Below are 19,955 nucleotides of genomic sequence, written 5' to 3' on the forward strand. Positions count from 1 at the left end.
TCAGTGTCTGAATACATGACGAGAAGTCCAGTTTCAGCACAAAGGTGCAGAAATGCATTTCCTCCATCTGTAAGAAGTGAGATCGTTTCACTCTTCTGTCCTTGCAGGAGAAACAGCAACAGATCTGCAGCCCGGCGCACTGAGAGGCCTACAGGGTGGGCTGTGCTGCAGCCTCGGCACTGCAGGCCAACAGCCTCCAGCCCATTTCACACTGCTGCATGAAGTGGGGCTCTGCAAACTTGCCTTAAAATCTATCTTGTTTGCAGATAAGAGAGAAGCAAAACAAAATGAATTCTTGTTTTTCTCCAGTTCAGATAGAGGGGGCAGGAGCTGTAGGATGCTGTGGGGTTAGGAAAGTTTGCTAATGACACCAAGCTGAGTGGTGCTGTTGACATGGTGGAAGGAAGGGATGCCATTCAGAGGGTCCTCAACAGGCTTGAAAGATGTGCCCAGGTGAACCTAACGAGGTTCAACACGGCAAAGTGCAAGGTTTTGCATATGGGCCGGAGGAATCCCAGGCATCCATACAGACTGGAAGGAGCAGTCCTTGAGAGCAGCCCTGCAGAGAAAGACCTGGGGGTCTTGAAGGATGACAAACTTAATATGAGCCAGCAGTGTGCTCTTGCAGCTTGAAAAGCAAATGGTATCCTGGGCTCCATCAGCAGTGGGGTGGCCAGCAGGGACAGGGAGGTGATCGTCCCCCTCTACTCTGCTCTTGTGAGGCCCCATCTGGAGTGCTGCGTCCAGACCTGAAGCCCCAGTACAAGAAAGACAGGGAGCTGTTGGAGAGGGTCCAGAGGAGGGCCACAAAGATGATCAGGGGGCTGGAGCACCTCCCTTACGAAGACAGGCTGAAGGAGCTGGGCTTGTTCAGCCTGGAGAAAAGAAGGCTGCGGGGTGACCTCATTGCAGCCTTTCAGTACCTAAAGGGAGCCTACAAACACGAGAGGAATCAACTCTTTGAAAGGGTAGATAACTGCAGGACAAGGGGAAATGGTTTTAAGTTGAGGGAGGGAAGATTTAGGTTGGATGTCAGGGGGAAGCTCTTTACAGAGAGTGGTGAGGTGCTGGAACAGCTGCCCAGAGAGGCTGTGGATGCCCCATCCATCCCTGGAGGTGTTCAAGGCCAGCTTGGATGGGGTCCTGGGCAGCCTGGTCTGGTATTAAATGGGGAGGTTGGTGGCCCTGCATGTGGCAGGGGTTTGGAGATTCATGATCCTCGAGGTCCCTTCCAACCCTGGCCATTCTGTGATTCTGTGCAATAGAGAGACCTTGTGGAGGTCAGGGTGGAGGCTTTAGACACTGTGCAGATGCTCATCAGTAGACTCTCACACATGTTTTGTGTGCTCACATTTCAGTCTCTCATGTTCATATGTTAGAACTAAGACCTCCTTGCTGCTGGGAAGAGGATGGGGGTAAAAGTTGTCAGCAACTCTTAATTTAATTTTAGGATCACGGGCAATACCATTCTGCCTAGTAGAGCTGTTAATCGCTGTGAAAGGTATGTGAACAACCAAACTGAATAACTGTGAGTAATAATAGTTGTTTCTAATGCAGTGTTGCTGCTGGTCCTTCAGCAACCTGAGCCAAAACTGTCTTTGGATTTTGTGATGTGCTGGAATTAGTTATTTAAAAAAAAAAAAAAGACAGAGCTGGGAAGTGCTGTTGATTTGGCGACACATCAGTGTTCTATTAGAATGTTTGCTGCCGGGTACAAACTTCAGGTCATTGCTAATCTGATTCAATTGTATTCAGTTTCTGTGGCTGTATTGAGAACTGTTACCAAAATGTTTTACATCACTTGTACTCAAATTATCACAGCTGGTAAAACAGCTGAACGTGGTCAGCATCGTCCTTTGGATTCCTGTTCTCAGCAACAAGAAGCGGGAAGCGGCAGTCAAGAGAAGAGAGCAACAAGCTCTGTTTACCTTTGCATTGGCTTCTCTTTTTTTTTCTGTTTTTTTCTTTTTTTTTTCCTCTTCTGTTTCTGGCTGCTCCTGATATCACTGCCTCATGATGGGAAGGGAAGGGCCAGGCCTGGCTGTCATGGGCCAGGAGCTCTGACCTGGTTCAGTGCCCTCCCTGGGAACTCGCAGGGTGAAGTAGGAAGAACGAGTCATGGACTGCTTCATACTTCTCCAGCACGAGGCATCTGGGAGCTGCAGCACAATCCCTTCTGAACACCACAAACAGATTTACCGTCTCACGCAAATAGTCATGGAAACAGTGAGTGCAGCACAATGACAAAGCAGCTATGCTGCAGGAAGGAATGGGAGGTTTTTGTGAATCACAAACTGAACTCAAGTCCACAGTGTCATTCTGTTGCGAAAAAAGCTAACATCACTAGGGTGTATAAACATAAATGTCACATGCAGAACATGTGAAGAAATTCTTCTGCTCCCTCCTCCCCCTTTTGCTCTTCTCTACAGCAAAAGAAAGCTCTGGAAATACAACCTACGAAACAAGACATAGCCCAGTCCTCTCATTTGCCTGACAAAGTGCCTGTTAAAAACTCACAAGCTGGTCAATAAGGAGGCACTTTAACAACCTGCAAACTTGTAAAAAAACGTTGTCAACAGAAGGGTAAGATTTTGTTCTCCCTATCTGTCATTGGCATGATAGGTAGCGGTGATCTTAATTTGAAGCAAAAAGATTTAGGCACCCTCAAAGAAAAAAAATAAAGAAGAAAAAAAGACACACGCCTGACCTCCAGCACTTCCTAAGTTGGAGGGAAGTTGTTGCTGGAGCAGATAAGCATGGCATGTTGTAGGTCTCCATCACTGGAGCTCATATTCATTTGTGGGAGTGGTTGACCTCTCTGTGTTCTGAAAGAAAAGTGCCTCAGTCTGCCTACGCCACTCACCACCAGCTCATGTTATCCCCTTGTCCTACAGAGCCATCGCGTTCCTTTCCATCTCATTCCCATTGGCTGGTCACTGCCCGCATGGCTTCAAGGCCATCCACAGGGCAGTTGCCTCAACAAACAATGCAACAGCACAAGTATCTGAAGTCATACCTCAAACATGGGTATGCACTTACGCAACACTTGTCTGGATGTAAGCAAAGAACAAGGCTTGGCAAGGTGCTTGTCTTCCCGGTGCCTGCACCCAGAAGCCACTCACGTGGCCACTAATGTGGAGCATTCTTTGCTGCAGCTCTAGGAGGGCCAGTTAATCCTTCACTGTGGCTGCTGGGCCTGTAGTTACCAGTGCTGCTGACACTCCATGAGCCTGGGATACTTCCTGCTTTGCTCAGCTAGAAATGTCTTGGGAGCCAGTAATCAGTCACAAAATTCACTGGAGCCAAGGAGTCTTCATAGCTGCTTGTTCATCTATAGGAAAGTTTAATAAGAAATAGATTAAAAATAAAAAATAAAGGGAAAAATTACATGCTTGGTTATTAAAGACCAATAATGCTAAAAAGGTCTAAACAGCAATTAGGCGACAGACATTTAGTGGAGCACCCTTGACCTTGTTAGGGCTGTGCCAATGTCAGAAAGAAGCAGACAGAAATTGCTGGAAAGATAAGCAAAATGCAAGGAGGTAATTTCTGAGGTGATCTGTAATTGATCTTACTACTTTCTGTGCAGAGCAGCTGAGTGTCCCTGGATCAGCATATCCTGAATGGTAGTGCAGAGCACATGTGCAAAACTCTATTGGAGCATGTCCTGCCTGCAGCCTAACTGAAGACACAGATTTGCCAGTGTAGCAATGGTTACATCCATGCTCCACTCAAGCAGCCACAGTCCTCCTTTATAACTGTGGCTCGTCTTGGAAGAGGGAACTGCTTGGTTTTATAGGTTTGACCTCTGTTCACAGAAACAGTCTTTGGAGCAGTTGTGCTACAAGAGCGAGGCAGTACCAAGGAAACATCAAAGCCATCATCAATTTCTTCTTCCAGTAAGACAGAGGCCCATTGCTGAAGCTACAGAAGAAAAAGGGAGCTGAAGAGGTACAAAACAAGAAACCCATAGGGAGGAACTGCTGAGGAAGAGGAATAGATGGTGCGTGAGGGCTGGTGGAGTACAGAGTACCACCAGCTGCCTTATCGCAGAAACATGCACCGCAGAGTATGGACACCTCTTTTGCTGCATTATGTATGGATTGGCATCACTGTCTTTGGAAAACTTGAAATGCTGAGCCGTGTGTTCATGCTTTCTTCCTGGGAGGCTTTGTGGGCACAAGGTGATGGGGAGGGCTGTATGACATGAGACTGTCCAGATAAGGACTGGAGTCATGCAGGGAGAAGAGAAGGGCATAGCAATAGCAGGATAAACCCACTGACCCCATTGCACTGTGTCCTTCCCATGTCTGGACAGGTTCTCATCCCTATGTAACTGAGTCTACCTGTGCCTCCAGAGCCACATTTTTCTCCTCTTGGCAGCAGACCCAACTGTGCCCTCCCCTGAACCCCACTGCAGTGTGCAGAATTATGGGTAGAGCTCTGGTTGCAACACTTCAGTGTTGTTGCTAGGCAGAACATGCAGCAGCGTCCTTGAGACCTCCCAGCAGCACATTTAACCCTGGTAGGGCTGCAGCACGTCAAGAGATGAGGCCAGCTAGGAGAAGTGAGAAAATTACCCACAGGTGCTTGGAGAGGACACATCTGAGCTTCTGAAGGTCATCCAATTCTTCAGAAAAAGAAGAGAAAAACTAGAGCTGTGCAGCTCTCAACAGAAGCTCTCAAACATATAAATGGTTTCAAAGCTTCAAAACAAGATCTTTCTATGTTAGATGTTTTCAAAAAGCATTATTCCTTGTCCAAAGCCCCCAGGGGTGGCTGCTGTGGGAGGCCTGCCAGTCAAGCTGGGACAGGAGTGTCTGTCCAGCCCCACTGGCTGTAACCCACCGGGTCACAGCCCGTCTCCAGAACCTATGTCACCAGTCCCTGTTGTGCCCTCAGCAGCACCTAGTATAGCACTGAGCCAACAGCAGGTCACAACTCCCCAGCAGCTTTACCCCAGACCCATGACCAAGGCTGGGAGGGTCACACCACTGCACCTGGGGAGATGCAGCCTTATTGCTGGTAATGCAGTGGGCATGTGCTAAGCACAGATGGTCCTCCTTCCTCCCACACAAGAACAGAGTGGGTATGACCAGAAAAAAAAAAAGAAAAAGAAAAGAAAAAAAATTGGTTACTGCTGACCTCTGCAATGGAGGTGTCAGCAGTCTGTTTGCCAGGAGGTAGTAGGATGCCTCTTGCCTCTAAGCAGCTCTTTGATCTCCAGCCATTTGCTATCAAAGTAGTAGAGGAAGACTTGTAGCAGCCCTTGGAAGACAGGAAGGGTGCAGAGGATGGCTTTCTTATTTATCCCCAGTCTGCAGCAGGCAAAGGAGAAGAAAGCATAGATTTTACATCGCTTAAGAAGAAAGAGCCTTCTGGTAATGGTATCATTTGTGCTTGCAGCTCTACCAGAGGGGAGGGAATTTCATCATCTCTGTTACCTGCCAAAATGATGAGAGTCTGCTTGGGCATTGCGACAACAACAAAACTAAACAACAACAACAAAAAAGGTAACTTGAGCTTCCTTTAACCCTTCAGCTCCTGGTGCCTGCTAGGGAAGTGCTTCCCTCCCATCATCCTATAGGCAAAAACATCCCCTCTGTGTAGCAATGCCACAATGTCTTTTCTCAGCATTAAGAAAGTGAGCCTTTGAAGTGGGCAGGACATACCATTACTATTTGCTGGTTTCAGAGTCCACCAACCCATTCTTGGTGCATTACAAGATGCTAGGGCTGGAATATGGGCTTTGCACTATGGGATTCTTCCTCTTCCCCTACCACCAAGCGTTCGAGTGCAGAGGGAAGTAATTCAGATGGGTGGTGGTCCAAGGCTTCCAGGAAGCAAAGCTGTGGCCCTCTGTAGGCTAACTCACAAAGAGTTAATGTGCAGGTATGTTCCAGTTATTTGCAGTGAATGTGGTTACAGAGGAGAGGGCGTTTTTGGGTGGAGAGAGCAGCCCTCTCTGTGAGCCAATGGTTAAAGGATTCTGTCCCAACGCCCAGTTTGGGGACTTATTTCATGGGCAAGAATTTGCAGGAATTCCTTCTCAAGATTTGTCTTGGATGAAAAGTAGGGACTGGACCTCTAAGCTTGTTGGTGACTCCCTCTCTCTGCTGTTAGAAGGTAAAGTACAATCCTCTGGTACCTTCTTTGGTAATGCTGATGTGTGGGGAGTGTTTCCCTGTCTGCCTACGCTGAAGGCATCTATTTTGCCTGCGTATGCAGCTTCCCTCTGCATGTTGCAAGGTGTTTTGAAGGCTCTGCTGAGATGTGCATTGTACACTGGAACTCATCTCTGTTGAACAGAGACACACGGCTCATTTATTTTCTCAGTTTTTATGCAGTCATGAAGAATCAATGTGGTTCTTCAGTTACCCTTCTTTTGGTACAAAGGACACTCATGAGGCATTATAAGTAGGGAATGTTAAGTCGTCTTTTGTCACTACCACCTCTTAGATCTATCTCAGTTGCTTTAAAGAGGAAGCACTGCTGGTAGAGTAACTTCAGCAGCATGGCGCATATCTATGAGCAAACCTTACTGAATCAGTGAGATATTTGTTCGTGTGGCAAATCCTTCCTGAACCAGGTAATGCGACAACCCTTTCAGTGTTGGGAGGGTCAGCTAGCTCCCTTGTTTATCATGTCTGGAATATCTGTGAAGATGACATCTAACAGCTGGTGGGGCTATATAACTACCATCAGGAATGGGTCACAGCTCAGTGAGTTGTCTTTTAGCGGAGCAGAGAAAAAGAGCCCTGCAGAGACAGAGTATGGACAGCTGATGAAAGGATTACAAGGCACAATTCTGATGTCACTGAGAATAGGCTTGGTGGTTAAGGAGGTCTCTGATGAATCTGTCCCTAACCTCCTCCTGAGGTAGCAGCAGTTCTTAAGCTTTTGCTGTTTTGGACTAGGTGATAATTTGGATATACGTGCTCAAGTACGTACGACACTTTTCTGCCTACTTTTGGAGGTCTAGAAGGCAGCTGTTCCTCTGCTGTGCCTTGCTTGTTACCCAGCCTCAGGCAGGACTGCAGGCACTTTGCCTGGGATGGTGTCACCACCTTGATTTCCCTCATGATCCCACCAGCATTTCTTCATCAATTTTTAAGCACTTCCTTTTGGTCTGGAGTCTGTTTTGGACTGGAGTGCTGCCATAACCTACACTGTAAGACTGTTAACTGTATCCTAATAAGATGGTATCAGAACTACTTTTTTTGTTATTTAAGGTTTAATTTTAACAGTATTGTACTTCTATCTGCAGACTGGAGGGACTTTCTGGGTGTGGTACACACACATACTGGGTTCAACTTGGGGTTTGCAAGTTAATAGCTGGCAGGTGGGGGGAGCAATGCAAGACCTGGCCCTTCTATCAGCAGAACACTGAATCATGCAATGACTACAGTATGCTGCTAATTACTAGATGATGCATTTGTGATTTAGCAGGACTGCTCCTCTCCGACACAGCAATTGCCCCCATACTAAAAAGCAATATGACTAGCACAGGGAAATGCCTTCGTCTTTCCTGCTCCATTGTGAGCTCATTTGTGTGTGGAGATTCATTCCTTCATGATCCTAAGTATAGCTTCACTTGCTGCTAATGACTGATTTGCACATAGGCAGTCGGCAGATCTGCAGCTTTCAGAAGTTTTGGTTTTGGAGATTGATGTGCAGTGCTTCCCAGGTAGGCAGAGCCTTCATCTGGCATGTACTAACTAAGCTCAGGAAATCCATTTACCACTAACAACTTTCAGGATGGACTCGTACCTGATCCAAGTGAATGGCCAAGGAGATCATGTCCCCCTGTTGGATATTCATCTCAAGACCAATGGAAACAGCATGTCACTGGGAAAGGTGAAGGGCCGGAAGCCAAGATGGGCTGTCAGGGCTTCTGAAATGTCAAAGAAGACTTTCAATCCTGTCAGAGCCATCGTAGACAGCATGAAGGTGGAGCCCAACCCAAAGAAAGCCATGATCTCCTTGTCTTTAGGTGAGCACAGTGCTGTGGCTGAAGCCTCTGAGCAGTTGAGGTGACCTGTGGGGCTGCCAGATTGCAGGGCTCTGAACCAAAAAGCTTGCGGGGAACAGCATAATGTGCCAGATTGCCACACGGCTCTGTGCCTGCCACAGATCAGCGAGAACTGATTTTTTTTTTTTCTTTTTTTTTTCTGATTTTTGTTATTTTTCAATCTTTGAAAAGGAGACCCAACAGTCTTTGGAAACCTTCCCACAAATGATGAGGTCACACGAGCTATGAAGGAGGCTTTGGACTCAGGACGTTACAATGGTTATGCTCCATCTGTAGGTAAGCTGACATAGTTTAGGCATGTGGCAGGTCCTTCCCCACAGCAGGTTTATGGAACCCACAGACATCTCTCCGGTAGCACTCTGCAGCTGCCCTTCTCAGCAGTCCCACGAGCTCACAAAGGTGTGTGTCCCAGATGCTATGAGTGCCCTTCCCTGCATGATCAGGTTGAGAAGGCATCACATAGCTGTTTTCCCTGGGATACTGCCATAGCCCAGATTCTCCCACAGTCAGCTGTGTTTGCTTCCTAAGCCGTTAGAGCAGGCAGGGCTTCAGTGACACAGAAAGCCTTAGGACTGTATCTCCTGGCCATGGATTACAGCCAAATTCCTCCTGGTATACCTCTACCAGGACTCCTCTTGCATTCCCTGCCTTTAGAGAGAGTGAGCCTTGTTTGCAGTTAGTGCTAAAAGCGTACACAGAGCACAGATCACACCTGCCTCACAGAATTCTCTGTGACAATAAGGACTCAGTGCAGAGAGGGCTGCCCTTGTACCACCACTAAACAAGTGAAGGTCATGCAACAAGCCTTGGCTTCCTACTGGATAAAAACATCTCCCTGGCTACATTCTACCCAGCTCAATTGTGTTCCATGTCCAGCACATGCTGGGGCAAAAACCGCTCTTCTGTCCAAGGCCTGTCCTCTCATGACACGCCTGGCCCTGTCTTGGGGCTGCAAGCTGCCTGGCCTGGGGCAGGATGGTCTCTGCCACCCTGACACAATGCCATTAACAAACGGGCTTACCCTGGCTGGGCAGGCACCTTGGAACCTTGTCCTAGCCAAAAAAAAAAAAAAAAAAAAAAAGATGTTCTGTAAAAACCTGTCTGTCATGTGTGGCTCTTCTCTCCATACAGGCTACCATTCCTGTCGAGAAGCAGTGGCTGCATATTACAACTGCCCAGAGGCACCATTGGAGGCCCAGGTACCGGGGTCCAGCCAACATACTGCCACTGCAGTACAGGCAGATTGCTGCTGCCCATGCCTACACCATGTTGCACAGGGACTCTGCCCCAGCTTTTGTTGCTCCCTCTCCAGCCTTGGGACCTGTGGGTAGCTCATGGCCTTGTTCCACACCACCCTGCTGCTCCCTTTCCCTGCCTTGGACCATTCTCTTCCACCTTTATTGGAAGGGCATCAAGCTCTCTAACTGATGCAGGTTCCCCAACTTCAGTTAGGCTCCATATTCATTCCATGTGGCTGGGGATCCTTAGAGTGGTTGCACTTTCCACTCATTCCTCTGTATTCTTTGCAGGATGTCATCTTAACAAGTGGCTGCAGCCAGGCCATAGAACTTGCCTTGGCAGTGCTGGCTAACCCAGGCCAGAACATCCTGGTGCCACGGCCTGGCTTCTCTCTCTACAAAACTCTGGCACTATCTATGGGAATTGAAGTTAAACTTTACAATCTCATGGTAAGTGGCAAGCTTGGAGAGGGCAGTCCTAACACATCTGCCTCTTAAAAATAAATAAATAAAAATCTTGACCCTGCCTGGGAAATGGGTAAATATGATCTGAGTATCCTTGGGCACCTTGTCAAATCTCACTCTGTGTATTAAGTGCAATTCCTCCACCCTACTTCCCCTCTTCTTCTTTCATCAGCCAGAGAAGTCCTGGGAAATTGATCTGAAGCATTTGGAGTCCCTGGTGGATGAGAAAACAGCTTGTGTAATTGTGAACAACCCATCAAACCCCTGTGGCTCTGTGTTCAGCAAAAGCCACCTCCAGAAGATCCTGGCAGGTAAGTGTGTTTCTGGGCCTTGGCTGCAGTCTGGTGTTTGCCCAAACTGCCAGTGCCTCAATCGCCGTTTTTCTGCAAGGCTGTGGCTGTTGCTCAGCAATGTAACAACAGTGTTATGTGAAGCAGTGCTGTGGTCCAGGGGTTTATCTCTTACTTCATGACTGATTGTAGCCTTGAACCGCACGCTGGGCTAGTTCAGTATGAAGAGTTTTCCTTTTCTGGGCAAGAACATGTATAATGTGTGTCTCGGTATTTCTGAGATGGCTGGTATGGCTTGGGTCACTTATTTCTCCACTCTGGCTCCTCAGAAAGTTCATAGGAAGCCCTATGGCTCCTGAGCGCTCACCTGCCAGTGCAGGTCTACATGTGAGAGCAGAAGTAGTCTCAGCCAGGACAGGGCTCTCCAAATGATCACCATGTAGGAGGAAGAGAGAGACCCTCTGCCCTGGGCAGAATTTCCCTCAGAATCTTCCAGACCCTGTAGAAAAGGGCAAGACTGCTCCCATGGAGGACACAGGATGACTAGGCTGAATGCTCTCTCTCCCACAGTGGCATCAAGACAGTGTGTGCCCATCCTTGCTGATGAGATCTATGGAGACATGGTGAGTGTCCGTCACAGCCCTTTGCACCCTTACTCTACCTGTCCTTTCTGCTGCACTTGCCCATTGGCCATGGCAGCAAGCTCTTCAGAGATGACAGATAGTGTCTCTTCCCTGTACTGTGCCTGAGCCCGTGCCTGTAATATGTTGTCCTGGGTGTACATTTCATGTCCTGCTTCATTTCTTGTGTCTCATGCACAGTCCCCCCAGTTTTCACAGTGAGACACAGTGACAACCCTAACACAGTTACCTGTCATAGGTGTTTGCTGACTGCAAATATGAACCCATTGCAACTCTCAGCAACAGTGTGCCAATCTTGTCCTGTGGTGGCTTGGCAAAGCGATGGCTAGTCCCAGGCTGGCGGATGGGCTGGATCCTAATCCACGACAGGAGAGACATCTTTGGTAATGAGGTGAGAACTGTCAAATGTCTCTGTCAAGACAACAGATCTGCAGTGTCTTCAGAGTGTGGATCAGCAGGGCTTTGACTGATAGAGGCACGTACTGCTCTTTTGCTTTCATTTGGGTGTAACCCAATTGCTTACATGCTTTTCTTCACATGCTGGGTTTTCATGTCTCTTGTTTACTTCGTCTGCATCCATATATTGCCTTTTACTCTCATCTTGTTTGCGTCCTTCTGCTTTCTTCTCTTCTCAAATAGCTCCAGTGTTCATTGATAGTATTGCATGGTTTTATCCGGCAGTCTTTGGGCTCTACGTGCTCTCATAAGTTTTCTCTTAAAAGTGGGACCAAAATTCGAAGCCATGTAGCCAGTGTTTTGTCTGGCTATTCATACATGTTAGAAGAGCAAACACTGCAACTACTGCAGTGACTTTTCTACCCAGCAGTGAGTGAGCAGAAAAGCTAATGTTAGTTCTCCCTAGTTGACTTTAAAGCAGTGGAGTGTGGGCACAAACCTAATGGACGTGTAAAGTGGTTTTTGGATTAGCTCGGGTTTTATTTAGTCAGAATATTAACAGACTGGAAAGCTCGAAAGGATATTTCTGCTGGCATGACAGTCTTCAACTGGGAAACAGAGAATGACAGTGAAAATAGTCTGCAGATACCTGGCACGTAGTCAAGTAAATGTTCTGAAGGACTCCATGCTTACTGAAGAGAACTTTTACAGACAATAGGCCTCGGAGCTGTTAGAAAAGAACAGAAGCACAGTCTACAAATATCACCATATTTCTTTCAGATCAGGGATGGCCTTATCAGGTTGAGCCAAAGGATCCTAGGACCCTGTACAATTGTCCAAGGAGCACTGGAACGTATCCTGCACAGAACACCCCCCGACTTTTACCACAACACCCTCAGCATCCTCAAGGTAATCAGATTGTCAGTAGTTTGTTCAGGTATTATTTGGAGTGGGGGAATCAGTATCTCTCTAGGTTATTGTTGTGGCAGGAATATTGGCCATTGACGGGCAGCCCAGCTTTGAAGCTAGAGCTGGTGACCCAGGTGGTGGAGCATTAAGCCCAGACTTGCTGAGTTCAGCTCAGTGATGTCTGCCTTACTCAAGGCCATAATTACCCATACTGTTTGCATTCCTTGCCCCCTTATTTGCAGTGGGCAAACTTGTTCATAGTTCTGGTCCAGAACTTGGTTTCCATTTGCTAATCAGCTTCCTAGATTTTCTCCTGTTGTTGAACTTTCTCCTTTCTACTTTTCAGTCCAATGCTGACCTTTGTTATGCTGCTCTGTCAGCTATCCCAGGCCTCCAGCCTGTTCGGCCCGCTGGAGCCATGTACCTCATGGTAAGTGAGGAGGGTGCAATGCCATTCCAGTCATCAGTGGTTACCCTAGAACTCAGAAATGGAAATATACTGCAACATCAGTCTCACTCAATAGATAAATCTTTATCAGTTTACTAGTAGCCAGTCTTACCCAGAGTTACAGTCATTCCTATCCTGCTTATGTAGAGGGATAGCTCTAAGGCTTGTTCACACCTCTAGTATTTCCATAGCATCTGAACACTTATTCCATATGAAATCAGCTGGTACAATTTTTCTCCTGCTCACTTTTTCAGACCTTCTGCATGCAAATTATCTCTCACCTATTTTATTTATGAATATTTTCATGAGATGTCTTTGATTATGTAACAATGGTACAGTCTTCTTTTTTTCCAAGTACAGAGCAGAAATAGTTATTGAACATTTCTTATTTTATTTGTCATTTTACCAGTTATATCATCCACACCTATTTCATCACAAAGAATTCTTTTCTCCATGGGATTCTAGATCAAGCTTTCTTAAAAACAAACAAAAAAAAAAAAAAAAAAAAAAACAAACAAAAAAATCATTAATTTATCTCCTATCTTTTTTTCTTACCTTATGGATTTCTTGCATGATGGAATTACCTGTAGATAACAGGTAGAGTTCTCTCTCACACTTTTTGTTCTTTATCTTATTTACCCCTTCTCATTTCTAATTGGTTCCAGTATCTGTGCTACCAGCTTTAACTAAAGTTGTCCTTAACTCAAATTCCAGCTTTGGGCAGTTAGTTTTAAATTTACTTCACTTCTTAAAAATTCTCCAGATTTCACTGATATGTTTCTGTTTGTCTCATGTGTTCAACTCAGCCCAAATGATGAGCAAAAGTTCCTGAGGACAGACAGCTGCACTTAGCTGGGAAATTGTTAAGCAGTATGAGTAAGCAGGGACATGGTATATAGTAATGGTTGCCACGTTTCATCCTGCTGCAGGTTGAAATTGAAATGGAGCATTTTCCTGAATTTGAAAATGATGTGGAGTTCACTGAGCGGCTCATCTCGGAGCAGTCTGTGTTTTGCCTGCCAGCTACAGTGAGTCTGACACTGAGAGCCCCAAGCATAGGGAGAAAAGCAATAGGCGTTTGCATCCTTGAGCTCTGGGGACAGGCTGGGAATCTAGTATGTAATGTTCATGGTCTGTAATGATGTGTATGTACTGCCTGTGAGGTCCAGTGTAGGGATGGCAAATGGGAAGCTCCAATTCACTAACAGTCCCTGGTCAAGCTGCCAGGATTGTCCAAAACTTGCTCTTTATTTCAGATGTTGGCAGAGTCGTATCCCTGAACTGTATGTACCCCCATACCGCCTTGCTAAAGTAACTCTCTCAGAGGCCTTGGACTGTTCCCACCTGTGCTCCTTCACATGCTCCATTTCCAGTCCCCCACACTTGTAGGAAGAGACTACAGACTTGAGAGCCATGTTTGTGCATATGTCCATCCTGCTCTACATCCTGCACTGAATCCTAGGACCTCAGACATTCTCCAATTCTAACCCTCTCTAACCCTTTGAGGAGAAGGGAGGAATCCCTACCTCCTTATGGACCGTTCCATGGTTCCTACACAGTCCGCACAGTGCTTTGGCCTGTGACTGGCACAGCATTATGTCTGCACTAATAAGTTTTACAGAGGGAGCTGGGAGGTATGCTTGGAATGAAACAATCACTCTAATGGAGTGAGAGTCCAACCATGCCATCTTCACTCTATGTTCTGTGCTGACCATTTTCACTTGTTGATATAGAATATGGCCCCAGGGCAAGGCTCTGAGATACCAACAGTATTCCAAATAATCTGCCAGTCTCATTCTTTATCATTTCAGTGCTTTGAGTACCCAAACTTCTTCCGTGTGGTGATCACTGTACCTGAGGAGATGATCTTGGAGGCCTGCAGTCGCATCCAGGAGTTCTGTGAGATGCACTACCAGGGTGCTGAGGGGGCCCAGGATCTTGAGTGTGACAAGTAGCTGCAACCAACCTCCTGCCTCTGCCAGACTAGACCTTGTGTGAGGTGGTAGGCAGGGCTGCTTCCAGCCAGCACCATGTCCCCCTGCCTGTAGGCAGGTGATGTCCTGCTGCTTCACAGACCTCTCAGCACCATAGAAAGAAGCAGATCTCTCCTTTTCCACTGCACCTCCCACACCCTCTGGCATCTGGTGCCTGTGGTCTCCATATACTCTGCATCTGCACCCCATACTGGTATCTGTGCTGGCCACAAACCAGCCACAGGCAGGGACACCTGGCTGCTCCTGAACCAGGATCCATGGCATTGACCCTGAGTGGCCAGTAGCTCCTGCACTGCCTGCACTCCCCCTCTGGGGCAGGAGATGGCCACAATCTCAGAGGACAAGAGACATTCACCCACCTCTCACTTGTCTTACTTTAGGAGGCCAGAGCGCTTTATACCAAGCCCTTTGTCCAGCAAAGGGAGTAAGTTATTGTGACTTTTTTTTATTAATAAATCTTCTGACATGGCAGTCCCCATAGTGTGTCAGTAAGGGCTTGTGCCTAGTGGGTCACTCTTGTTCAGCCTGTGGTGCCTGATGTTTGCCTCTGTCCCTGCAGCTGCCTGGCTGGGGCCTGCCCTGCCACCAGCCAAAGCACAGGGACAGCCCGTTCAACCCTGGCAGTGCTCACCAGGTTGTCAGGGCAGGAGGGGCCCTGCAAACCTGGTACAGACAAGAGCCAACTGCTCCCGTTCCAGTGAGCCTAGAAGCTTGCTGTGGTGGCTGGGCCCCTCCACAGCTCACCCCATCTTCTGCTGCTTGTTGATCCTTACAGCCACAGCAGCGTGATGTATGCTAGTGCCCAGGTGGGCACTGCCAGGCACCAACCTCCAGATATTCAAGGTGGGTTTTTCCCACTCCAGCAGTAAATGCCAAGGTGGTACTTCTCTGAAGTGCTTTCACTGTGTGAGTGTTTGTGATGTGCTGCTATGCCCAGGTTGCTGATGGCTGGATGCATGAGCACCATAAAGCGCAAAGAACCAATGGCCTGGTGCCTAATGGAAAAATGGGCCCATCAGACTGACTGCTGTAGTCAGGGGCTCAAGGAACATTTTCTCTTCACACAGGAGTAATGTACAGTGTGCTTCATGCTGTCACCTGCATCTCTCTTCACCTGCCTTATGGCAAGGTGAAGCTCACAGGCTGTCTTTGCTTTCCCTCTGGTATGAAAAATGAGCTGGCTCTGAATTACATGCTGCCAGACCTCCTGCCAGGTTGTGTGGACTCCTCTTCTGTCCAGCACAAAATCTGAGTACCAGTACGTAGGAGAAAGCTATGTGAGAAAAAGAGCAGTGTTTGAAAAGGTACTCATCAGCCGAGTGTTCAGGCTACATCCTTCCCTTTCAAACAAAGCAATCCCAGAAAAAAAGCGATAAGCTGGGCTGTGAGGGAATGAGAGGAAATTTGGAGATTTGAAGTTACTAGATCTCAAAATAGAACCAGATAACATGAGTTACTTGAGACAAAAATTGACAAATGATAAATAGAATGGTGTATGGGGAGTCTGTTGGGTCAGGAGGCCTTTACAGCATGATATTGCTGCATTGTTGTACTGTGTTGCATCTACTGCAGCTGTCAAGTTTGTCTTGAACTCTTTCCCAAGTATCTTGGGTTCTGAGGCTTTAATTTCCATTAATAATGAATAGTTTTTTTCCCATTTTTAAACAAAGCTGCTCCTTTCAGATCCTTCTCCCTTCATCAATCCCCTTTCCTCCAGAGTGCTCCTGGAGATTTCTGTTAACATGTAACTAATCTTTAGTGATTAACATCGTTCTGGTTCCTCTTAGCCAGCAAGCATCTGAACAGCAGCCAGAGGCGTATGCCTCTTTCTTCCTTATAAATCTCAATATACTTAGATTTTTCAAGGCTACTTTCTCTATTGCCATCATTAAACATAATACTGCCTTTGTGTCAAGAGTGCTTTGGTAGAATTTTTCAGCACTCTAATGGCGGATCCACACCCATCCTCTATGTCTTAGCTGGGGAGCACAAGCTGTATTCCCTGACACAGGCTTGCAGCATGCTTATCCTCTTTTCTTCATTGTCTGGGCAAGCCGTGTTTAGGAGGAAACACAAACCCCAAACAGAGACCTAGGTGCTTAGGCTACACTTATGCCTTTCTAAGGAAATGAAGTAACTTCTCTGCTCCTAGGCAGATGAAGAAATTAAATTAAGTGTTCTCAGCTTCCAAAGGAGCTGGCAGCAGATTCACCTGCCTGTAGTACCACAATTTGCCCTGCTGGGCTGGGCTCAATCACACCTGCCAGCAGTTAGGCCATCAGCTCATCCAGGTGCCCTAAGAACGTGGATTCAGCCCACTCTCCTGGCCCTCTCCTCATCTACTATCTCCTCTGGCAGTCCTGACTGTCCCTTTGTGGGGCTGCTGTCAGGAATAGTTACTGAGTGCCTCCCGCCATGAAGCTATGGCCCTTGACCATGAGAGACTGTCTTGGACCAGCCTGCTCTCCACTAGAAAGCAGAATGCACCTGGATCCATTAGGGTTTGTCTTGGAACCTGGGCAGTCGCATGGAGATAATCAAGGTATGACTAAGGTCCTGGCATTGGTCAGGAGTGGGAACAAAATGCTATGGGGAAACTGGTTGTACAAAGCTTGTTTGGAGGTGAAGGGTGGCACATAGCCTCATTTGTCCAAGATGTATGTGTAGGCCCTGTCAGAACTTGACACCAGATGAGTTGACCTCCTTCAGTAGTATTACCCATGAGTACTGGAGGAAGGAAATATTCAGTGTGTCAAAGGGAGATATGAACAGGATTCCACAAAGTGAAGTGTCCAGGACTGTAGGAAGGACAGTGGGTGTAAGAGGAAATGGCAGCAGGAGGCTGGGGGACAGCATTTTCTTAAGGTGACTAGGAGCAATTGTTGAAACTAGACTATAAGTAGAGGAGCTGTGGCAAAGGAAGGCTCAGTGTGGGCCAAGTCTCCCTACTGATAGGGCAAGCACACAAAACACGTCAGTAGGGGTACTGTCACTTGAAAGCTGGCCAGCTAAGCTTACGAACCGTTCAGAACAAGGTTGTGGTTATGTCTTATATATTAGCCCTCAATCTGAGAACCCAGCAGAAGGATTCACTCACGTGTGGGTGAAGCAGGGTGGGCGAAAGAGTCAGCCAGCATCTTTACTCTTGCCTACTGCAACTCTGAGTAGTCTTTCCTGTACGCTTGCTGTACTACGTGCGCCTATTACCTGACAATCTGCCTCACAGCTGTTATAAGTGTTCCATGAGTAAGATGTAAGTCATTCCCTGAACTGTTTGGCATTTTAGGCAAATAATCAAGCTAAATGGGAGCAAAGTCTGAAGATCAAGTTTATCTTCTGGGACTAGACTGTGTCATTTCAGGCTTGTCTGTTTACCTTAAATTGTTTACAATTCAGATTATAACTTCACAGTTTATCTCAAACTCAAGAAAAAGCTGTAGCAACAGAAATCCAATGTCACACCAGGCTGTGCCAGGGAATTGCTATGGAGAATTGCTTTGTCTCATGTAGGACATCACTTAAGTTATCTTCCTTGTTGTTCCTCATTTTGAAAATCAGATGGAGTGAGTTCTGCTCTGGCTCAGGAGAAACCAACCCTAAGTGGCATTTAGTGTGGGCATTGCATCTGTGCATTCTGGCACTTGCCTGACAGTAGATTTTCCTTTCCAAATTCTATGAACAAACGATTCTAATGCAACCAGAGAACCAGAGTAAATGTATAAAGCATCCCTGCCAAAAAGATCTCTTTCCAAAAGCCAAAGAATTTTGCTTTGCTCTGCTGCCCTCAGCCCTATGAAAGCAATGAGCAATCAAGCAATTGAAGTGCAGGTTTTTTGTTGTTTTGTTGTTTGTTTGTTTTTCCAACTAGTATCGAGTTTATTTTCTGCAAAGAGCCAGGCTTTCCCTTTGAGTGCTAAAATCCAGCGATCAGTAGCGGGGTTTGCAGGCCTTTATGTGAGCAGCTACACTGTAGCTTTTTGTCACAGATCTAGCAGATCAAAAACACTCTGTTCCCTACAGCCTTAGTCACCTCAGCTAGAGAACACCTAAACTTCCTCTGCCTCGAGACAGAGGCTTTCTGTGGCAAGCATTTGCAAGTCCACAGTCACTGCATTGATTCATGTGGTAGCTCCTGATTTTATACATCTGGGATGCAGGAAACGCGAGTCAAGAACTAACTGATCCTTCTAAATAAATATTAGCAAACACATGATAATGAGACTTGTAGCCTACATCTGCCTTTTTGCCAAGAGGATTTATTAAAAAAAAAAAAAAAAAAAAAAGGCAGTAGCTTTGCGAATCTCCAAGGTGGAAGTCGTGATCTGAGCCAAACGGGATAACAAACTTCCGTTTAAAAAGAGAATGTACCTCCCATCCATGCCCGGAATCCTATCAGCGAGTAAACATTGCTTTCTCCAAAGGAGGGTGTTCCCAAGGGCAGGGCTTTTGAGGCAGAGGAGTTTATTTTGAAGAAGAGGGGAGAAATGCACAGAATGTATGAAGGCCTTTCATCAGTCAGAGTCACCTTGTATGTTGCATGAGGTTGTGCTCTTGTGTGTGACAGATGGCTCCAGGGTTAATATTCTTAATATTCTTGCACTGACTTAATCACTAGAGCTCCTTTTGCAATTGGTGGAATGAGAGACTTCTGCAGCATTGTTCCTGTGACCTGCTTTATATATAAATACAGTATAAGAGAAAATGTATTCTACAAGGCATGCGAGGGCAGTTGCTAAAATTCTGGTTAGCAGTAAAGATTCTGAATAGGGAGAAATTGCTCTTAGTCTCTTTTGATACAAAAATGTTGACATTATTAAGGTACATATTAAGGTACATATATTAAATATAGTATGCTAGGTTCAAAACAGAGGGCAGTAGTTCTCAACTTGCAGCCAGACATTCTCATTGCCAGGGAGTACTGTAGATGCCAGAAGTACCGGTGAGCTCAAAGCATGTCTGGACAAGTGAAAACAAAAAACCTAAGTGCTATGAAATACAAAGACCACTTCGCTCTCAACTGATTTTATTACACAGCTTCAGTACTGATGCCTGTTCAAAAATATCACCCTCTCCTCTTGTCATAGTCAATGGAAAGAAACATGAACTTCTAGGACATCACTCTCTAACTTGTTTTGAACATCCGTGTTCAGATATGTGAATCAAGTACTCCAAAGCTCGCTGCAGCTGGGGAGCACCTAGGGAGGAAAGCATATTTTCTTCTTTGGGCAGCTGCTCTTGATGATGGAAGAAGACAGGGCAAAATTTGATCAGACTTTAGAGCTGAGCTAGTTCTCCTGCTCTAGCTGTTTCTCTCATCAGACTATCAAAGACATGGCTTTGGGGTGCCTGTACTACAGTGTCAGAACTGAAAAAGTATCTCTAGACCACACCTTCGATGCTATTTCTCACCCTATTCCTATTGCTGCTACACTGGTTCAGATGTGTCTGTGTGTGCATGCACAATACACAATTATTTTCTCCTTCAGGAAATAAGAAATGGCAGTTCACAGGGCTTGCAAGTCCGAGTCCCTAGAAAATACTT

The 19,955-nt window shown here is 46.5% G+C and overlaps 1 protein-coding gene across 1 annotated transcript; it reads left to right on the forward strand.

The window, feature by feature from the left end:
• The first annotated feature begins 5,995 nt into the window (after positions 1-5,995).
• On the forward strand, positions 5,996-14,893 carry TAT (tyrosine aminotransferase). Its single transcript, XM_085235095.1, has 12 exons — positions 5,996-6,126; positions 7,758-7,993; positions 8,204-8,308; positions 9,164-9,231; positions 9,562-9,720; positions 9,908-10,046; positions 10,596-10,648; positions 10,905-11,057; positions 11,843-11,971; positions 12,318-12,401; positions 13,349-13,447; positions 14,231-14,893. Exons 2-12 carry the CDS (start codon positions 7,759-7,761, stop codon positions 14,372-14,374), a joined length of 1,368 nt encoding a protein of 455 aa, XP_085091221.1. The 5' UTR covers positions 5,996-6,126; position 7,758; the 3' UTR covers positions 14,375-14,893.
• Positions 14,894-19,955: the final 5,062 nt, after the last annotated feature.

The sequence above is a fragment of the Meleagris gallopavo genome, chromosome 13, assembly GCF_905368555.1.
Source record: "Meleagris gallopavo chromosome 13, MGAL_WU_HG_1.1, whole genome shotgun sequence".
Taxonomy (NCBI): domain Eukaryota; kingdom Metazoa; phylum Chordata; class Aves; order Galliformes; family Phasianidae; genus Meleagris; species Meleagris gallopavo.